General features: G+C 39.9%; 3 protein-coding genes across 4 annotated transcripts; 1 reads left to right on the forward strand and 2 right to left on the reverse strand.

Moving 5' to 3' along the window:
- The first annotated feature begins 13 nt into the window (after positions 1-13).
- Positions 14-5,840, forward strand: efhc1 (EF-hand domain (C-terminal) containing 1). 2 transcript variants are annotated; one of them, XM_055054420.1, is made up of 10 exons: positions 14-204; positions 1,864-2,076; positions 2,163-2,450; positions 2,563-2,721; positions 3,621-3,807; positions 3,970-4,187; positions 4,307-4,453; positions 5,049-5,262; positions 5,414-5,566; positions 5,722-5,840. In XM_055054420.1, exons 1-10 carry the CDS (start codon positions 136-138, stop codon positions 5,736-5,738), a joined length of 1,665 nt encoding a protein of 554 aa, XP_054910395.1. In that variant the 5' UTR covers positions 14-135; the 3' UTR covers positions 5,739-5,840. The 2 variants fall into 2 exon arrangements, with proteins under 2 accessions (XP_054910395.1, XP_054910396.1); XM_055054421.1 differs by having other exon boundaries at positions 5,725-5,833.
- Positions 5,841-6,360: 520 nt separating this feature from the next.
- On the reverse strand, positions 6,361-13,646 carry tram2 (translocation associated membrane protein 2). The gene is made up of 11 exons (XM_055054422.1): positions 13,463-13,646; positions 11,410-11,473; positions 11,125-11,234; positions 10,230-10,346; positions 10,045-10,103; positions 8,932-9,016; positions 8,675-8,745; positions 8,421-8,525; positions 8,159-8,302; positions 6,886-7,043; positions 6,361-6,776 (listed from the first exon to the last, which is right to left on the reverse strand). The coding sequence occupies exons 1-11, from the start codon at positions 13,580-13,582 to the stop codon at positions 6,700-6,702; spliced, it is 1,110 nt and encodes a 369-aa protein (XP_054910397.1). The 5' UTR covers positions 13,583-13,646; the 3' UTR covers positions 6,361-6,699.
- A 675-nt stretch (positions 13,647-14,321) lies between these two features.
- xkr5a (XK related 5a) lies at positions 14,322-21,035 on the reverse strand. The gene is made up of 7 exons (XM_055054496.1): positions 20,789-21,035; positions 19,514-19,697; positions 19,165-19,349; positions 18,868-19,080; positions 18,578-18,747; positions 18,267-18,378; positions 14,322-17,102 (listed from the first exon to the last, which is right to left on the reverse strand). Exons 1-7 carry the CDS (start codon positions 20,922-20,924, stop codon positions 16,156-16,158), a joined length of 1,947 nt encoding a protein of 648 aa, XP_054910471.1. The 5' UTR covers positions 20,925-21,035; the 3' UTR covers positions 14,322-16,155.
- Between the last annotated feature and the right edge of the window lie 775 nt (positions 21,036-21,810).

Below are 21,810 nucleotides of genomic sequence, written 5' to 3' on the forward strand. Positions count from 1 at the left end.
CCATGGATACCATAAACTAAACAGTGGAAGTTTGGTGCAGGTTTTTGCGTCAAAGAAATCGTTTTAATTCCCTAAAACAGGGAATTACCAGGCCTTTAGAGTGAGGAAAATTTCAGAAGAAAGTCGATAAAGAAAATGTCCACCGAGTGGAATGACAGATTAGGCCTACCATTCATACCTGGATACACTTTTCGGGATCTGGAGGTAATTTGTTGAACATAACTTTTATTATTAAATTTTTTTTTTAATTAATTTTTTTTTTTTTTTTAAGGATTCAAGGTCTTGTTCAAGAAGTTCCATTTCATTCCTAAAATAGCTTTGTGTCCCCCGGTAATGAAAATGCAGCTACCGCATTCCTTCAGACAGCAAGTCGGGGCCCGTTTAACTTAAGGGGCCGAAAAACAAACGAATTTAAGAGCTAAAACATTTTCCCCTTAACATACGAGTTTGTGAGAATTTCTAGCTGCAGCGACCCAGTTTCCAGTAAGGGTGTCCTGTCCACATAGTAAGGTAAATTCAAGACATTGTCAGGTGTAGATGAACATAAAACAAGTACATTAAACCTGTACAATCCCAAAAGCATTTCTTTTTGCTCTCAGTCCGAGTAAATACAGCTTGTTTAGAGCCATAAATCTTACATGAACATTAGAAAAAAAAGAAAAGAAAAAAAGATGTCAAGAACCACCCCTTACTCCTTTTTTAGAGTCTAAAGAATAGCATAAAACCTAAGAAATGAGGATAAATACTTTCTCTTTTTAGTAAGGTCTAAGAAAAGAACATAATTTACAACCAAATGGCATGGCATTTAGTGTCATTCAGTTTTGGAAATTAATTGCAGCCATTCCATGAGAAAAAAAATTACTAGGAACTCATATCTATATGTAAAAACATTAATTTGTTATTCATCATTTTTAGCTAAAGTTACTAAGACCCACTGTAGAATATCTCGCAACAGCCATTTGCAGCTCTGAAGCCACAAATTGTAGACCCCTAGAATAAAACCAGAGCATGGAAAATATTTTCCATTCATGGAGTTTTAGCATGAAAAATGTTTGCTGACCTAGAGAATACACTTGTCTGTTATCACAGAGCCTAGATGGATTCCTGCAGTCATCTTAAAGACACAACTTGCCGTCATTCATTATGTAAGGACATACCACTAAACAAATTTTTGTTGTCAGGACTTGGAAAAGATGGTGTCACTTTTCCTCTTTGACAGGAAATTATCGTTAAAAAGTGAAAGGTGAAATGCCTCTAAATAATGATGTTTGATGATACCTAAATGTGTTTGAAATTCGGTTTTGGGTTTAACAAAAACAACGACAGACTGGCTGACTTGAAATAGCCAAGAAAAAAAAAAACATATCACTGAATGTCTAATGTTTATTGGCATCATTCTGTAGAGAAAAAGATTACAGATGAAAAAATATTTAAGACACGTCAGTTGCTTTATTCAGTTCAGTTCAAAAATACTTTTCTAACCTCAAAGCGAAATTAAATCATTTGAACTTCATTGCCATCAAATTCATCCTAAGGTCAGAAGAAGCAATTTCACAAAAAAAATAAATAAATACCCACATGTTCTTTTCGAAAGAAACTGTGGGAGCAGGCCCTGGGTTTTTGTCATTGTATCTGATCGAATGCTAGCATCTAATTTATTGATTTTTTCCCCAATAGGGTGAGGTTATTGTTACATATTTAGTTGTTTGTGATCTTTAATCTTTAATATGCACATTCTGTGCATATGAATGTTTGATCCTGCAGATACAGATACATTCTTTTGTATTCATGCACATGCTTGGAGTTGATACTGTGATTTGGAAAGGCCTTTGTCATTGACTTCTCAGTGGTCTGTGTGTGCAGAAGACAGCCTATCATCGGTGCCAGACACTCGGCTACAAGAATGGCTTTGCTCTGTCTCATCGTCCCTCTGTGGTCATTGGGAAGGACGTTCTAGCATCAGAGCCATTAACTCACCACGATATTGATAAACTGTGCTTTGACACGCCATATACTGTATATGATAAGCCGCAACATGAAGAATTCATTCCAGCTCATGTGGCACTCGATAAGAAGGTCTGAGATCATGAAGAAAAATTTCGAGATGGGTTAGCGTGTACTTTTTTGTTTTTAATGCCTTTTAGTTGCATGCCATGTTTTAGGTTCTTCGCTTCTATGGATACTTCTTGGAGGAAATCGTGTACTCCCCTGCAGAACATTACCGTGTTCGCCCCGTGACCATTTACTATTACCTTGAGGATGACAGCATGTGCATCATCGAGCCATCAGTGGTGAACTCTGGGCTACCACAAGGCAAGCGTATAAGACGTCAGCGTTTGCCTAAAAACGAGTATGGGAATTATTACAACTGGAGAGATCTCAACCTTGCTATGGACCTGGAGGTCTATGCGACCAAGTACCACATCACAGACTGTGATTTGTTCACTAAGGTACAGTAATTACCACTTCTGCCTACCTCACACAAAAAGATGTAGTGGCATTCATAGCTCTACTTTTGGAAACATACACACTCTGTGTGTATATCTCACATCCTCTGAACAGGAGTTCATGGAGAGTGAGGGCATCATTTTGAAGGAGCCAGAGAAAACACCAGAAGATCCTTACATCAAACACCGTAGTGTTAAATTAACCCAAGAACATGTCAACACCAGCCCTGCCAAGTTCGAGAAGTTATACCGCTTTCTTCATATGGACTCCATGGTAAATTCAGGGCAGATGGGTGCATTACTTCAAGATGACAGAAAGGGAACAGCTCAAATAACCATTTGTTACAACTAAGACATGCTGCAGAAGAAGAACACACCAGGTGCCACGCCTGTCAACTAAGAACAGCAAGCTGTCGCTACACTTCACATAAGTTCACTAAAAGAGAACAGTAGCAGAACATTTTGCTTGGTTTGATAATCCTGAGTTCAAGCTACAGCATGTCTGTTTCCCTTCCTTGGATTATCTGCTGCTGGATGGTGTAAAAGTGTGTTTTAGATTTTCTTGAAACTTTTTGAGCGCCTTGATATTAATTGACCTTCATTTCAGTGTCAAAACCTAAATTGGTACTATTGCTGACCATGTCCATCCCTTTATGAGCACACTATCTATCTTCTTATGGAGACGTACAGTAAGATAGTGATGCACCAGAGCAGGAGACTGGATAAATGAGGAACTGTGTGGTGTCAATGTGGACCAACTGAGAAATATTTCTAACAACTTAGTGAGAATATGCCACAAAGAAATGAGGCAATTCTGAAGGCCAAAAGGGAATTTACATTGGAGAGGATGCCAAATAAAACTGGGCACTAGTTGCAAGATAAGCTCCGACAGAGCACACACAATAATTTCTCGAAAGATAAAAAGCGTAAAACAGTTTAAAATACACTTCTGTTTTTCATGTTTCAGCCACAATTTTAGAAATCAGTCTGTAAAACACTTCCGTCTTTCAAAGCAGTATTCTTGAATTCAAAATTCTGAATAGTGACAGAATTCTCCATCTTTGAATGGCAAGCATAAATTTTGAGTGCAACTACTTAATTTTTTTTAGAAGGCATTAATATGATCTTAATTAATTAATTGTATCTTGACTCCCTGTTGTGATTTGTGGTCAGGTGCTCCGATTCTACGGTCAGTGGGTCGAATCTGATGCTTATCAGAGTCACACCTGGCCTGTCATCATTCACTATTACCTGGTGGACGACACTGTGGATGTCAGAGAGGCTCATCAGCGCAACAGTGGCCGCGATCCTTTCCCTCTTTTCATGAGCCGACAAAAGATACCTAAGAAAGTCAAAGAAGGTAGGAAGCTTTAAGATGTGTAAGTGACTATATAGCTCTTGATATGTGTAAATATTTCTTCATTTTATGTTGAAATATTTTCATACTTAATTTTTAAAACATGCTCAAACAACAGATTACTACATAAAATGAAGATACATGATTAAATTCCTCTCCTTTAAGAGTCCTTCCCTAGCATTGTGATGGAGATCTCCAAGGACCTTGTAGAGGAGTACTATTCCCCCAAAGACTTCCAGCTGGGTCAAAAGGTGAAGCTCCTGAGCCATCAGTTCTTCTTGTATGACTGTGACGGCTTTACTAGAGAATATTACCAGAAGAATTACCCAGAGATGGAGATGAAACCTGTAGAAATACCAAAGGTGGAAGATACAACAAAGAAGGTATGGCTTTGCTAATTTGCAGAACCCCGCCCCCCATAAAATCTGCATTTGGTTGCTCATCACAGATCATACACCTTTTAGATTATCTAATGTTAAAGTGTGTTTGTTTTTGTCCAAAGACACAGGTGATTCCACCCTACAACGGATTTGGCTCTCTTGAAGACTCTCTCCAATACTGTTATTCTTTAATTCCTGAGCCTCCCAGAAAGAATATAATGAAAAGATTAGTAAACAGCAACAAAATGCTTCGCTACACTGCCAAGCTGGTGAGATATCGCTGATGAATAATAAGCTCTGTGGCAGTACTATCAGCTAAACATACAGTGCTGCTCAGAGTTTTACGTTCGCTTGTCATTCACATTATTGTCCCATTAATTTCAGACTTTTAATGAACAATGTTATTGTTTGTTTATCACAGTGGAATATTTACAGGTTTGAAATAATAGAAAATCTCAAACCTTCACTAATATTTTACTAAATTTGCTTTAGCAAGTTGAATAAACTAACTGTACTCAGTTTTAACCGTGTTCATATTCATGACGTGAAACTTTAACACGACTGAGAGTTTCAACAAGACAATGGTGTAAAACTGATTTTAAGTAGGCTGCCATTAATTACTGGAATTTTAACCCTTTGTGAAGTAGAGAAATTTTGTTGTCAGCTTAATTAAATACGCAACTTTGTTTCATTGTAGAAAGGCACAGTTAAAACCTCAGTCAGTTATGAAATTAATGTTCAAAATGCTCATATGTAATATTCTGACTGGCACTGTAAATCAAATAGCAAACTACACTTACTTGCTATGGAGACACTTAATGCTTCAGTCCCTCCAGACTTACATTTTTCTTCACTGTCCCTCAGGACTCCCCATACCCTGAAGATAGAGACCGGCGTTTTATACTGACATACCACCTGGACACCGACATGATCAGTATTTATGAAACGCCAAGGCGCAACTCTGGCATTATTAGTGGGAAGTTTCTGGGACAGTGCAAAGTTTCCAAGCCAGGTTCCACTGTGGATAATCCTGTATACTACACACCTGCAGACTTTGTTATTGGAACCACTGTGGAGGGTAATCCTAACTTCAGTCCTGAAAGATTGTTATGAAGTCGTGCAAAGTTTACAAGTCTTGCTACAATGCTTTAAAGATATCATACATGAACCGTGAGCTCTGTCCAATAAATCCGTTACAAGACATTAATACAGAGCTTACTGTTTACCAGTTTTCAGCCACCGCTTCATTCTGACCAATGCGGACCTTTATGTGCTTAAATACTTGGAGTCCAACCCAGATGAGGTCCCTTCTCAGACTCTGGAGTCACTGAAACAAGTGCTGGGAGCAGAGATGGCGAGTAGCATGCCAGTGGAGCAAAAAGGTAACCATTAAATCTGATTTTTTTCCCTGTAACTTTTTTAATTGACCTCAGATTTTACATCTCTCTGCTTGTCATGTCCTCTTTACATACAGTAGGTGTCGCTCTTTCCACATAAGTTCAAACAAATTAAGACTTAATGCTTCTCCTTGTTTTAGCAGGTGAAGAAAAATAATCAACTCCATGACCTGAAGGAAATTCAGAATTATTTTTCTCCCACAAAGGCAATGAATAAAGTTTCGTCCAAATAAGATTAAATTGTAGTGCTGTGATTACTCTAAAGTCGTTCTCTGAAAAACAAACGAAATCTCAGCTCAATACATACAAGCACGGTGTCATTTAAAATAATTACTGAAATCTCAGGCTTCATGCTGACAGGGTTTTATAAATATATTGTTGCCCAAGAGAAAAACTGAAAAAGAAATCCAAGAAACATTTAAAGACAATAATAATAATAATAATAAATAAAACCCATTTGTTTCAGACCAATGTATTTTTTTAATAAAGTAATTGATAAACAAAACAGAGGGAATAAAAAGGACATGAAATGGCATGCGGTAACATCCACAATATATACTTGATACACATCTGTTAAGTGACCAGTGACAAATGCATAATATATATTTTCTTTCTTTTTTTGCTGATTAGTTCATATTGTTTCATCAGCAACGCTTTTCTGCCTGGGCGGAGCAGAATGGAAAACAAGCCAAGTATGAGCGGCAGTACAGTACTTATGTTTGAGAGTATGCAAACACACATTCAACATGGACACAAAGATAACGTGCAGCACACAATACTCACTTTACTTTCTTTTTTTATTTGTTGTTTATGAGTCAGTAACGTTGTGCCTTAGTGTTGGATCGCAGGCAGTATGGATGTACAAAAAAAAAAAAAAATACTGATACAATGAGAGGAATAAATGTCTGTTGGGCTCAAAGGATGTCCTTGGATTTTCATATTCCAGCATTCAAGCCAAAAGTCTGTAGTAATTGAGTCCCTGTATCATCATCATAACAGGACATTCTCAGCGAAAACTTTGTGACCAGCGGCTGCTCTCCCCCTCAGCTTCACTGCTGTGCTGATGAGAAACCTTAATTAGGGATGAAGTCACCGTTAAGGCCAGGAAATCTGCCACCTCAGGGGGATTTGAGCTTCTTTGTCCGCGGTGAGACTCCATTCTCAGCTTTAAGCACGCCGTTCTCATGATAACCAACTAGCAGGGAGACAGGAGAAAAGTTTAAATATTCTCTGACGAGTCATAAAAGTTAGAGCGAGACAAGTTGAATGGAAAAAATAAATAATAAAAAATCTCAGGAGCTCACATGTGTCCCTCTTTAATTGCCGTACGGGTTGTTTTGCAGTAGCCTTCTTGCGGACGGCTTGTTCGTGCCTGAACTCCCGCCAGCGCCTCAACTGGAAGCGGATAAACTTCCAGAGGAGCCAAGATTGAGTCAAACACACCACCAGTAGAACAGTCATCCTGAGCGAGACCAAACGAGAGAAGATTAGTGCTGCTGCCATTAACTCTGACATTCTTTCTTCTTTTTTCTTTATAGGCCTGGTAATATTGGCCAAAAGACATGTTTATACTGGGGGTCTGGATAGAAAATTGCAATGTTCAAACAGATTCAAACTAGCTGGCCAGTGTCAAATACTTAAACAAACAAAAATTAACTCAACAAAACAAATACTCAAAAAAACAAAAATGAACAAGGCAGTAAGTTAACCTGATGCTAGCATATCAGTACACCAATGTTGGATGTTGCTCCACCTTTATCAATTTCTTATTAAAAGAAAATAAAAACTGAGAAATTTGCATTTTATCAAGCTCACACATTATAAAGAACAGAAACTATTTAATAGGAACTGATTCTTTCTGATAAATAACATCCTGTTGTCAAAAGGCTTTAAAAAACCCAAACCATCTATTACCAACAGACTCAATTGAAGAAAAACAAGATCTACAACACGTCATTTCATTATTAGAAATATAAACATGACTATCCACAGAGACAATATATATATTAGTTTATTTAGCTGGTATAAATCCAACCAGCCTCATTTTGTTGAGTTACTTATTTAATACCACAAAACAGCAAAGAGGAAATATAAGCATCATTTAATTGCACTTCAACTGAATAATCCATATTACTTATGCACATTTCTGCTTACCAATGATTTGTTAATGTCATCTTGTATTTTCAGCATAATCCAAAGGAGCAAAAAGCATAAATAAAAAAAATGATAGTAGGTGTTGATGTACACGCTATTAATGGAATATGTTTTGTGTTGGTAAAGTGAAAAAAAAAACAACTTTCAAACCAACAGGGGAACATTTCAAAACAAAACACGGTTCAGGTTCACATGTTAAGAAAAGCCGATACCGTTTTGGGAAAAAGAAAAAAAAAATAAATAATAGTGGGAGGGTGAACTTAAAAGTGAGCTTTTTTTTCAGTTTGGCAAGTACATCAGGAAAATTCTTTTTCAAAGCTGTAATATGGTACTACTGGAGTTGGCTGTAGAGTGGCAGGTTTTTCTCAAATGATAAAACATTAGTTTTTTCTATTCGTCAAAAAAACCAAAACCAGGGCTCACCTTATCAGAACTGTGTTGAAGTTTCCCATCTCTATGTCCAGCCCCTGATTCTCACAGCGGGCCAAACCAAAGCCCACGGCGAGGAACATCAGGGTCAGAGTGGCCATCCGTGTAAACACGAAGCTCACCGCCCACAGATCAAACCTGAACCAACACAGCAACGTGGCATTTTTCAGATTCACCCTGCATGCAGCTGCATTAATGCAAATGAAACTTTTACAGCTCAATGACTTGGAACCTATTTAGGAAAGAAACCCCTTACATTTTTTGATGATTCTCATCAGTGAAGTACAGGAGTCTGGCAATATGGAAGCCCAGTTCTGACACATACTGGAGAAAAAGGAGCACCAGACCCACACGGCTCAAGCTACAGAAGAGAAAAGATCAACTTGAGGACGTACAAGCAAAACCACAAACCAACTGAGCTGGGTTATCTTAGAACTAATGCAAACTTCTTCACAGGTCTTCTACACTTCACTATCACATTACCAATCAGCTCTCCTCACAGATACTTACTTTAACAAATAAGCAACAGAGATGTGCAGCAGATAAAGGCAGATGTACTGCAGCTGACGTGGAATCTCCTCCTGAAACAGAAAGCAGAGTTATTTTTAGAAACACACCCGACTCTCAAATCTTCCATGACATTGCCCCTCATTTTGTTTAGCACATCTGCAGGGAAATTACACAAGAAGTCCATGGAAGGAGTTCTAAACAAAGCTTATCTCGTCCCTCTCCAGAGCTCCCTCTGTTCCCGGGCCTCCCCCACTGACCTTGCGTACTTTCTGGAAGTAGAGCTCTGGCAGAGCGTGGAGCCAGTAGGCCAGCTGAGTGAGGTAGAAAAACTTCACCTGAAACCTTGAATGCAAACATGGAGAACGGTGAGAGAATTAAACAGAAGCAAAACAGCAGCAAACATGCTGCAGTTGTGTGTGCATAAATGAACACAGATGATTCTTTTCTGATCAGGAACATACAGTGCACTAACTTTGGTGGTGTCGGCCACTTAGGCTTTGTTTTTATTTTGTTTCAAGGACGGACATTGTTTTAAGAAATAGTTTTGAAGCTCTGTTCTGAAGCTGTTCTGTGGGTCATTGGTAGCGTCTTCTTTGAAATAGAACTTTTCAGAGGGGAATGGGGTTTTTATGCGTCATAAAATCAAAAGAATTGTTTAAGCATAAATAAGGGTTTCCAACAATATGAAGAACACATAAAGCCGCATGTTTAATTTGCCCTCACAAATCCCTTTCAATTTCCTATTTATGTTTTCATAAAAACACTGTTTACAGCACGCCGTGTATTTGCCAGTTTCTACATCATTGAAAACTACTGCAAAAGTATTTAATTACTAAGCTGTAAAAAAAATAAATAAATAAATGATCTGCAGTTTTAAAAAGTCAGTTTAAATTGTTTATACAAAGAAGAAAATCCTTTAGTATGCTGATATGCTGGAAGCATTATGCACTGGGGCCATTGTCATACATATAACATGCGACTCCTTTTCAACATTTTTATTTTTCTTTCAAAACTTTGCTTGCAAATGTGGCGACCTTCTGATAACCCAAAGCAATTCAAACTAAATGGAGTACATGGGTAAATTAAGTTACAATCCTTCTTGACTTCAAACTAGGTCTTGCTTCTTCATAAAAAAAAAACTAAACAAAAAAAAAAGAAAATTGTCAATTCTTGTCAGGATCCAATTTCTCAGTGCATCTCAGATATCATACAGGTGGCCGATTATGAATAAAAATGATCTAGAAGCATATTTTTCAGCAGGACTTTATTCAGTTAAGTAAATTCTTACTTTTTATTACTTCTGCTTAATATTCCAGTGTACCATCAAGCAGCTCTCTATTTCTAAAAGAGTGAGCCTTGTAAATATCTACCTGAGGTGTGAATGGGGGTAGTTCTCCCAAAGGCTGCTGGGATGCAGAAGATATCCTTCCTATTTAGAAAAGATCATAAAGAACAAATAAAACTCTCTAACTGCCTCATTTCTACATGTCAAAGTTTGAGAATATTTGTGGAGCATCAATAAATAAGACGTTGTACCAGTGAAATCTTTACTCACTGTAATGAGGATGTAGAAACTCCACACACTCGACACTAAATGGAACACACCCAGCTGACCCGACTCATTAAACTTGGTGTTTTTGCTCTTGGACAGGTGAAGGCGGCGGTTCACTTTCTGTGACAGGAACAAAACAACAGATCATGTGAGTGACACTGGATCCTGTCATAATGTTCGTCACTGTCACTGTGGCGCACAAGGAAGTGTCACCGATACAAAAAAAAAAAGTAGGGCAAGAAGAGACAGGCAATACCATTTATGGCTGCTGCTGACAAACACTCCCCTTTCAAGGCAAACAAAAAACTGATGGACGGTGCTAAAATAAAATTCATTTGTCTTTAGTGACTGGTTGTATTTTAAGACAGATCAAATATTATGCGACTTTGCCATACACAAGCAGACTTTTTCAGTGTTTAAAATGAGCTTGAAAATATTTGTGATGTACTGTGATTGAACATTATGTGTGCAAATCCAGCCTGGTGAAAAAGTTTATTTTCTGACCTTTGGAAAGACTTGAAATACAATCTTTCACGCTGTCAAAATCACATTACTTTTACCAATTTGCATGAAGCCCAAAAAATTCTATTTAATTTCTGGTTGTTTTACCTGCTCTTCTGAATTATGCATATTGTGTTGGCGTGTCACATAATCTCCTAATCAATTACAATGACAAAGTTCTCTGAATACCTGTTAAAAGCAGTGAAGTCATCAAAACATTTTTAAATTCAAAACTTGGTGTTTAACAAATGATTTAATGATTTAGCAAACTTGGAGAAAACTTAATATAAAGGCAAACTTTAGCAATTTTGAATCAATAATGGAAGAAAATACTTTTGTCCTGTTTGTAAATGTTGTGATTTACAAATGAATTTTGCTTGGCAGTTTTGGCGCTTACATCCAGAAGATACTCCTGAACTACGGCATGGAGGATGATAGCGATGAAGAAATAGAAGAGGATGGTGGCACAGTCCTTCCATCCATAATTATACGTAGTCACCTCTCCCTCTAAGCACACAAAGGAGAGGAGAAACACACACAACACACCGTCCGGTTTGTTAAAACATCCTGGAGAAGCTGACTGCCTTAATACACCATAATGACAGAATATTTATATAAAGGAATATTCTGCATTTAAGTTAGAAAAAAAAACGTGTTCATGGTCTTAAATATAATTGCTTACCTAGTGATAATGTGGTGATGTTGTACTGGGGCTGAATAAAGAGTATGGCTGTCTTTGCTGTTGCCTGAAGAAAGAAAAAGGACAAAAACAAGTAAGTGATCTGAGTAAAGCAGCTTCGACAAACTGAGTCTTCAAAGTGTTAGATCAAGATAGTGTCAACAGGAGGAATGAAAAGAGGTAAGATGAACTGAATTCCTATGGATAATAGGTTAAAGACGTAATCAGGAGTACCAAACAGGAAAGACCAGATACTTGAGGATTTTTTGTATGAGGAATTTCCATAGTATGATGCTTCTACTGTGGTGGTGAAAATACTGTATACAAGCCAGAAAGTTCTATTTTAATATTATCCGATTAGATCACCTTCGTAGACATGTCTGGATTGTTCCATTGACATGGCTTGTGGCGAACTACAAACAAAACTTCTTAATGCTTCCATTAAAACAATTATAGGTAATACGATCTGAATACGACTGAGCTGTACTGAAATTATTCAGACTAATATGAACTGAATTTGGATCCAACTGTGATTGGCACAACTATCCTCCATCAACGTAAACCACTGATCCTCCATCAACGTAAACCACTGATGCTGCTATCATGTTTTACAATTGAGATTGTGGGTTTTATACCATGTACGGTGTTTGGTTTCTGCCATTAATGGCGTTTCAACTGGAGGCCAAAAGGTTCAGTTTAGATCTTTGAGCATCTTCTTTCCTATGTTTGCCGATTTGGTCTCATCTAAACAAAGTAACCACCTTTCACATTCACAGGGTCAGAATCTGACTATATGACTGGGAGTCAAAGAATGAAAAGAGTGGATTGGAATTTGGACAAATTACACGTGTTTCCAAGTCAGGTGCCTTGAGATAACTTTCATTGTGAAGTGGTGAAAAGTCCAAAAGCTAGCCTCGTAAAGGACAGTATTTGCTTGCTACTGTTTTAAGCAGTCCAAGCTGCCAAAAGCATGCAGGACTGTTGAGAAAGACTTGGTGCTCTGCCATCGGATTCACTGCTTTTGTTCTGTTTGATGGGGGTATTTGACCTGTGGGAACAAGATCAGAAAAATCAAGTTCAGATGAAATGCACAGTTCCCTTTTTCTTCTGAAACCAGAAAAAAAAAGGGAATCCCCCAGCAAGTTATTCTCAATTCGACCAGATGTGTGATGACAACCAGAGTTCCGGACAGAAACTTGAAACACCCGGAGGTAGGGACACGGTGGCTGTGGCAGGGGGCTGAGGAGACGCAGCTCCTCTATGAACCATCTAGCTGAATGTCCTTGCCGAAATAAAGGCTGGTCAAAGCGATCTTTGGAGCTGCTGGAGCCAGAGTAGCCACAAGCAGAGGATCAGAGTGAGACGTGGCAGTTAACTTCACAGAGAAAGCGCGCGGCTGAAAATGCAGTGACTTCCGTTACGGCATTTCAAAATAAAAAGGAGCGGGTTTAATTACAACAGCGCGAGTGCCGTGCTATTATTTTGAAAATAGGAACTGCCTAATTTCCTGCATAATTTGGGGATTTTTGCTACAGTTCATAAAGTTTGTTACAACACAATGTGTGCTGGAATGAAGCATACGTTAAACATAAGAACACATTTTCATCTTGACAGCAAGCAAACCAGGTAATTACGGAGTCATTTTGTTTATGCAAAAGAAATTCAAAAGCCCCATTAAAGATACTTAACACTAAAAGCAAATATGTAATATTTCACTTTGAAAAACAGATCCCATAATATGCCTTTCAGTTTTGTTCAACACTTATGTGAAGCAGCTTTAATTCGTGTATGTCTTCGAGCAGAAAAGCAGCACTGACTGGCAACTAAAGTTGTACAAAAAATAAATAAATAAAAAAGTACATGAAAGAAGGTGATATTCTCGTTCGTATTGGTCGGTGTGAACGAACCTCTGATGCACTCTGCACATAATCGACGGAAACGGAGCTTTTTCGCTCACACATCAGTGCAGGAACGCACAGACAGACCTGCATTCTTAAAACAGCTGAGAGACAAACAGAGACGAGGGAAGAAAAGAAAGAATCAGAGTTCATCTCACCTCAAACATCAGCCCGATCAGAATGAAAATCACCAGGCTGAACACGATGTCGGCATGGTTCTGGATGAGAAACTCCTGGCTGAAGAACGGGTAGCTCTTGTTTCTCCGGCGAAATGCCATGTCAGCTCACTGATTTTATAAATCAGAAAAAAGAGAAAAATGTTCGGCTCTGCGAAGTTCAGGAGTTAACTTTCGCGGCGGTTTGCGCATGCGCCTAATCTTAAAGGGCGAGTGTCATAAATACCTTTAAGGCCAGTTTGGTCTCAGCCTGCTGAAAAACAAAAGGTAATTAAGGCACACGTCTCAAAACTGAGGCTGCTTTAACAACCAGTATTTTTTTTTTTACACCGAGCAATGAAAAATATTTGCCTAAAAGTTACAGAAACCTTTAGCCAAATATTATAAAGACAACCATTATAGTAAGTGCAACAATAGGAGTGATTATTATTTTCCATTTAAGTTTTTTTTTTTTTTTCAAAGCCTACAGTCAATTGTGGAAAAATAAAAACAATAGGAGAACATGTGAATAAATAAAATATTCACTACGTGAAAAAAAAAGTCCTATTCATGTTCCTTTTGCTTTTTACACGTGATTTTATGAAAAGACCGACACAAAGCCAAGGACAACCGTGAAGCAAAAGAAACATACTATTTACATATATTTTTCTGAAGTGGTGTGCGTCAAATATTTCAGTCTAAAGCTGCTTTTCCTCCAGGAGTCTCTTGTATTTAGCTCCGCCCTCCATCGGTTTAAATAACTTTACTATCACTGCAGGAAGAACATACAAATCTGAGATCGTTTCAATAATTTCCTAAGAATTGTCTTTAAAAAAATGACAGAAATAATAAGGCAACTCAGTCAAACATGTAGGCTGTTTATTGCTTATTTCAAGCCACCAGCGGCCTCAGACGTCATATTTCAAAATGCCACACAAGCATTGTTACACTGCTTTCCTGTCTCAGAACAGTGCTTCTAATAAAAGTTTGTCACCTGAAAAGAGCAATCAAGAGCAAATAAATAAAAAAAAAGTCACCACAAATGTCTCATAAGCACATGATTCATTTTGTCTCACAGTAGATGAATTTATGCCTGAGACATTATTGTTGTTTTACAACATAATGTTAGTTCAATAAGTTATTTAACAATTACATGGTCAACATGTAACAGAAAAAAAAAAGATAAAAACATCACAGTTTTCTGCTCAACGCAATGCCAATTAACACCACATGAGAAACAGGGCGTATTAATATCACATGTATGTAGTGAAGTCTTATTTTTTATGTTAAAGAAAGAAAAAAAACAACAACATTGCAGCAGAAACAGATGATACTGAAAACAGTTGTGCTTTTAAGAAGCCATAAAAGCTATGGCTTACATTGAGATAGGTTCAGAGGTCAGATGCTCCACTCACTGCTAGAACTATGCACTCTGTCATCAAATAGCTGCAGTGATATGAATGTTTTGTTATGACTTACTGAAATTTACTGTTGTTTCAGAGCAGAGTCAGTGCCTATGATAAAATGTTTTAAACCAAACTAACATGTACAGTGCTTTGAATAAATACTCATATCCCTTGAATTTTTTTCACATTGTGTCATCAAGCAACCACAAATTTCAATGCAGTTCATTGGAATTTTATGTGACAGATCAACATTTTTTTTTTCAAATGAAAATGAAAAATGTTTGCTGTGCATTTGTAATCATACCCCTTTAATCTACCACTGATACGACTATATCTAATGAAACTAATTGAATCCAGAATTAATCTGTAAATACAGTCAATCTGCATGAAATTTTATGTGAGTATAGGTGCAGCTGTTTTGTGAAGGGATTTGTTAGGGAATACTACTGATCAAAACACCCGAGACCATGTTGAGGACAAGTTCTCAAAACTATTAATGAAAAATTGTTAAGAATAGTACAAACTACTCTTGAAGAGACAACTGTTTGTTTTGTTTGGAGTTTACCTCATATTATGTGTGTGACATTGTAAATATGTGGAAGAAATTCAAATGACAACAAAATCATTTTTTTCCCCCTGAATCCTGCAGCAGATTACTCCTGCATTCAGCCTGAAAACATTGTGCTCACTGTGAAACACGGTGGTGCCAGCATCATACTGTGGAGATGTTTGTCTTGAGCATAAACAGTTGAGACTATCACTGGGTAAAAACTAGTAAATTAATACCAGTTACTTCACAACTTCACAAATCTGCACATGCACATAGAATCCCAATAAAAAGAGTTTCTGGTCGGAAACTTCCAAAATGTAAACAATTTCAAGGGGTATGCATACTTTTGCTTTCATATTAAGTAATTACAGTCATGTGGAAGCAATTTTTTTTTTTTTTTTTTTTTGCACAGTATAATTCCAAAGTGTAGCTGCCAAACAATAGCAAAAATATGAACTGAAACTGGGACTGGTGGCATGATCATACACCATTAGTGTCACTTGAATGTCAGAGTTTCCTTTTAAAAAAAACACAGAAACTATCTGTTTCTGTGTTTCCAACATTTAGAAGCATTTTCAAGAATGGTTAATGTTAAGAGAAAAAATAGATGTTATTTTAGGATTATTTTAGGTTCCCTACTGCATGTAGTGCTCTAATCCCTATGACTCAGATAATGCTGGTGTGTTCCGGTAATGTTGGATAAGCTGCTGCTCTTGTTCCCTGATTGTGCCACAAGACAGCTAGAAGGTATTATCTTCATCTCTGCGGGACAGTATGAGCTGTCTCCTTGGACCTGTGAGATGTGGGATGCTGGGGACAGAATCCAACACCCCGCAGTCCAACTTAGGAGTGGAGGTGCAGCGTGGCCCGACGCGGCTCATGAGTCCACGCACGTCTCTGTGCAGGGCAGGATCACTGGGGATGGAGCTGAGCCGGACCCCCTGTTCCAGACCCCCGATGTCCCGGTCCAAACGGGGGTTGCTGGCGCTGCTGGGGGACTGGGGATCAGCACTGAAGTACAAGGTAGAACTTGATTCAGTTGGGCAGTAATAAGGCTCCGGGCTGTCTCCGAAAACGGACTTGCCCTCCGGGGAGCTGCGTTTGAAATCCGACGTGGGTGACTCCATGGGGCTTTCCATCTCCAGACTGTCGTCCTCTCCCTCGGGTCGCTCGGTTGACGTGGGCTCGCTCACGCTCTGGAACTCGTCTTTGCAGTCTGAGAGTGGAGCCAGGCCCTTTCCCTGGGACTCAGAGGTGGACATTCCTTCACAGCTGCCACCAGCCGTAAAGGTGATGCCCTCATTACTTTTAAACTCTTGGTTGTATTCCTCTATGTCCAGTATGCCCGCCGGCCCACCGGCTCCATATGCCCTGTTGATTTTACAGAGATCGCCAGTTTTCAGGGCCAGACGGATGAGGAGCCAGTGGTGGTGGAAGCAAGGGCAGGAGCTGTTAGAGTGGCCTTGACAGTTTCCCCGGTGCTCCAGCAGAGAGCCAGCCACGCCAGACAGGGAGAAGCTGCAGTGATTCTGGACAGAAGACGCTGGCAGACTTTTGTCGCCAAGAGAGAAGGAGGACTCTCCTTGCTCTATGCATGTGCTGCCCATCTGATGCTGGTTTGTACCTTGGGAAATTTCTGTGGACTTGGGATGGAGGAACCGGTAGTACAGGACCAGCGAGGTGGCTCCTTGGAAGAAAACAAAAGAAAATATTAAAGTTTTGCATGTATTTTTTTCCTGTGCCCTCTGACTGATTGGCACCTCTATTACATTGTAGTTTGGGATAGTAGGTAAACACAGACATTTTTGTGTCCTACTCAGGTGGTATGTTCGTCTTTCTCAATTTGAAGAGTGGCAAAGATAGATGGGCCATTAATTATTAGTTGTCTTCTGTAACTTTGCTCAACCTTAGAAAGAAAGTATAAATAAATAACTGCTTTATCTTATTTTACAGGAATTATTTGGGTTGCAAACTGGATTGGCACCAGTGATTTAAAAAAAAAATGCCTCAGTGCAAGATTTTGTCCATATGTAATAACTGTATGGTAATTAAGGATATTTTGAATTTGTTTTTCTATGAATGTATCTGACTGCAACTTATTTTGAATTTTTTCAAACAGGTTTATCAGGGAAAGTCAGTTAAGTCATGGTGAAAAGCTGCAGACCAACACTTTCAGTCAGAAGCAGCTTTATTCGCAAAGTTTGTGCACGCAAACAAGAAATTTGTTTTTGGTTCCATTTCACCCTCAGTATGAACATTTTAAAACATGTTTTTGTAAATGTGTGCATATACAGTGATTTTACAAAAGAGGAAGACAAGGTTGAATTAGGGAAGGTGAAGGTAAGTATCGATGTGGGAACTTCGAATGTTAAGTGTTCATCAAAGAGACAACCCGAGAAAACAAAACCTCTCTTGGCGGCTCGTTTTTAAAAAAGTAGTGCCAACTTGAAGGTAAAAGCCTCAAGTGTTTGAGTCCAGGATGTGTGGGGTATGCAGAGAATGTAGCTGCCTTTTTCCGGACCACAGACCTGTACAAGTCCTGGATGGAGGGAAGGTCAGTCCTGACGATAACATCTGCAGACTTAATTGTTTGTTCTATCCTCTTTTGTGGAGGAGTTCAACCACAGACACACCACACCAATGGACAAGAGTCAATGTTGTGTATTTAAGAAAATTTGGTATCATATGATCTTAACAGTTTCAGACATTTCAGATGATCAATTTTCTATCTTTGCAGCCATATAGTTGTTTTTAAGAGTTTTGATTCCATACCTTTTGCTGTCATTATTATTATTAACCAAATCGGACTGGTTTATCCCTTTGTACAGATGCTGCAGACAAAATGACTCACCAAGGAAAAAGCTGCACAGCACAGAGGTGGGAAGGGTCATACTATCCCATGATGCTTCGCTCAGGAAGTCGGACGCAGCCAGCAGCAGCGTCACATTCTCAACGAGCATGAACTAAGGGAGGAGGAGAAAGTCACACCATCACTAATTTTCCAACAGCTTTACGTCACTTCAGGCTGAGGACACTGAGGTGAGGATGACGGTGCAAACTTCTTGCTTTATATAAGCGTGTGTCCTTGTAGGTCGCTGCGTGGGATGACCGGGCATACCGGTGCACAGCACACAGTTTTCTGTAAAACAAGACATTTCTTACTGCATAGAAGCTGGCCATGCGAAAGCGTGAGGGTCCGTCTTTGACGTTGAGGAAGAGGAAGACGTGGATGAGCCCCAGAACGGCGTTAAAGGCACGCCAACACCAGTGACCAGTGCAAATGTCGGGCTGCTGTGATATTAGCCAGAAGGAGGCTGTGAGCCAGTGAAAACCTGGAGATCAAGGCAAAAAGCCATCAGAATCAGAGAGTTATAGCCCAAACGCAAACTACTGAAGTTTGTTTTTGGGTTGTGCCTAAATGGCACAGGAGGACCTTTGCTCTCTGTGCTCACCTGCTACTCCGCAGACCCACCAGTTGAAGACCCTGGCGAAGAACATGAGGCAGGTCACTCGTGCTCCCAACATGCCTGCTCTCCAGACCAGCTGGCACAGCAGGGCTGCTGGTGGCATTGCCAAGTGGCCTGGCCGTATCAGGCAGCAGGCTCGGCTGTACAGCACCAGGGCCCAGGAAATGGACAGCACACATAGTCCACAGCAATATGCCACTGAGTGTTAAACAGAAGCAAAGCATTAGACAATAAAGTCATGCCTCAAATAAGATCTAATAACTGACTTAGACATGAGCTGACCTGGTGACATTATCCCCACGTCTGTAGATACGACCACATATGCCTGCAGCAAGCTCTGAGGCAGCGTTAGGACAAGCGCCTCCAGCAGCCACAGGGCAGCAACGTCTGCCTGCTGCATGACAGCAGCACCCAGCTCAGCCACCGAGCCCTGCATATGCAGCACGGATCTCATGCAGTCCCACAACCTGCCAGCAGAGGGAGACAAACACCTGAACAGGTATAACCTTCTCAATGACAGAATGATGTCAAAATCCCTGTCTGCACTCTCAGGAGTGTCATATCTCTCCAAACATGCTGGCTGTGCTCACATGCAATGAACCCCGACATGCTGGGGTTACACAGATCATACCTTTTGAAGATGCCCAAGTGTAGCACGTGTATGATGGAGAGGTAGCACCGCCTTTCATCCCCGTCATCATAGTACCACTTCACACTTAGCAGCTGGACTGCTGTCCCAGGAAGGAAGAGGCCAAGCGTGAGGCCCGCCCACTGCGTCTCCTCGTTCCAAAGGTAGAATCCTATACAGTAGATCACTGATGCACGCACGCAAACAAAAGACGAGCAGGTTTGTGCAAGAATTTGAAGTGCAAATGGAACTTGCAGAGTGCCAGAACAAAATGAGGTAACAAGTCATTATGCACAAAGCATGCTTTATCAGTGGGACGAATTTCTGCAAAAAAAAAAAAAAAAAACTTAACCATTTGGCATTACAAACTGAATTTAACTGCAATGTTTTATAACCACAATGGAACTGGATTTGAATATGTGAATGGTTTGTATTAGATTGATTTGATCTTTCCATACACCTGGAAATGTGTCTTGAGATGACATGTATTGCAAATTGGCATTACATAAATAAAAGTAATTGAGGTGAACTGTATTAAAGCACTGCATATGTTCAGATATATTGCCAAAAGCCCAGAATGCGACGAGCAAAAAGATCCCCACCAGTGCAAGTCATGCTGTCTGTCTACCAGTTTTGATGCAAACTTCAAATATTTGTTACATAAACTGATGCTGCTCAGAAATGAGAAATCGGCAGAAGTGTGGGGTCCAACCAGCAGCTGAGTATTTTTATCTTCAGGGAATGGTATACCTGTAGAACACAAAGTCACACTTTGTACAGATCCCAGTCATCTTTCTGCTATCCTGACCTTGGCTCATTGATCCGCTTGTTCAGGGAGACTGAGCTGACAGATTACAGGTGGGATGAGAACAGCAGGAGAGGTCATTTTGTCTAATATGGACTAAAATTTTAGAAATTAATATGGGGTATGGATTTTAATAATACATATTTATATCTATAAATGCTGTTTGTGGTGAGTGGGAGGATGACAGGTGAAGCAGTTGGGGGACACCTTCAGGTGTTCACAGCAGTTTCCAGCTGAGGTAAACAAAGCCTCGGCTCTCTGCTCGCACTAGTAATAACAGCTTCACCTATTAAATTGCGTTTCCACCGGAACATAAAGCTTCGTGACAGTGCTACAGAGGCCATATTTCCATGAATGCAGCTAAAACCTCCACAGTGTCATGAAACCTGTCGTTTTGCTTTTATTTCTATTTTATTCCATAAAGCATTAACTTGGGAGCGCGAACGCCACCGGCAAGCTAGCTGCCCACTTACGTGCGCTCCGCTCGGCCACGATAACGAGCGCCGACACGCCGAGCAGGATTGCCTGGCACCACGCTATCCAGCAGCCGCTCCGCCGGGCCGCGGACGGCATCCTGCGGGCGAGCGCTCCAGGAGCGGCGTTCATCATGTTGCAGATATATGTGAGGAGCGAGGAGCAGCGGGGTACATGATCCTGGTCATCCTTCTCTCCGGGAACATCCGCTCCCTTCTTCTTTTTCTTCTTCTTCTCCCGTTGCCCACCCCCCTGTCAAAAAACATGACGTCAGTGGTCGCTTTAAAGGGGCATCAGTTACCGAGCGACTCATGAGACTGTAACTGTAGAGTTTATGGCAGGCCATTGTATCATTTGATCACCATCACAGATGCATTTAATGACCATCGGCCGTACCATTATGACCACTGACATTCGAAGTGAATAACATTGATTATGTCTTCATCTTGGCATGTATTGTTGGTTGAGATGTATATGTCGAGCACCAATAGATGAGCTGTGTAGCTCAAATGATGATGGTCGTGGGGGTTCTGATATACACAGTGGGCCACACCTCATTGCGTGGTTTTTACCAGTAAGCCCATGCTGACCAGAGTTCTCCACCTAAGTGGGAATGAACAACTGGAACAACTGACAACACCGATGAATCATTTGTGTATGTGGGAGGCAGATGTCTTTAAAATGCTTTCTTGTTTAATATGGAGCACCGGGTTGCACTGTGGAAGAAAGCACAAGGCTGTGGATATTATCATGCACTTAATATCAGAGTTATTCGTTCATATTAGTACATCTGAAGTGAAAATCTTCATGCCAGATAAGACAATATAACTTTATGAAGACACCTATTATGTAAAGGCATTACAAGCCTATTGCAGATGCAGTGTTTTTATCAATGAAAACGAATTTCATCATTTGCTACTGGAACATGGATGTGGTCTCGTTTTTACAGATCCAGCTACAACTACAGAGGTAAATGCATCTGAGCATGGCCACTCCAGGTTCCACAAGAGACCCTCAAGCA

The sequence above is a fragment of the Poeciliopsis prolifica genome, unplaced genomic scaffold (genome assembly GCF_027474105.1).
Source record: "Poeciliopsis prolifica strain line A6 unplaced genomic scaffold, Auburn_PproV2 SCAFFOLD039, whole genome shotgun sequence".
Lineage (NCBI taxonomy): Eukaryota > Metazoa > Chordata > Actinopteri > Cyprinodontiformes > Poeciliidae > Poeciliopsis > Poeciliopsis prolifica.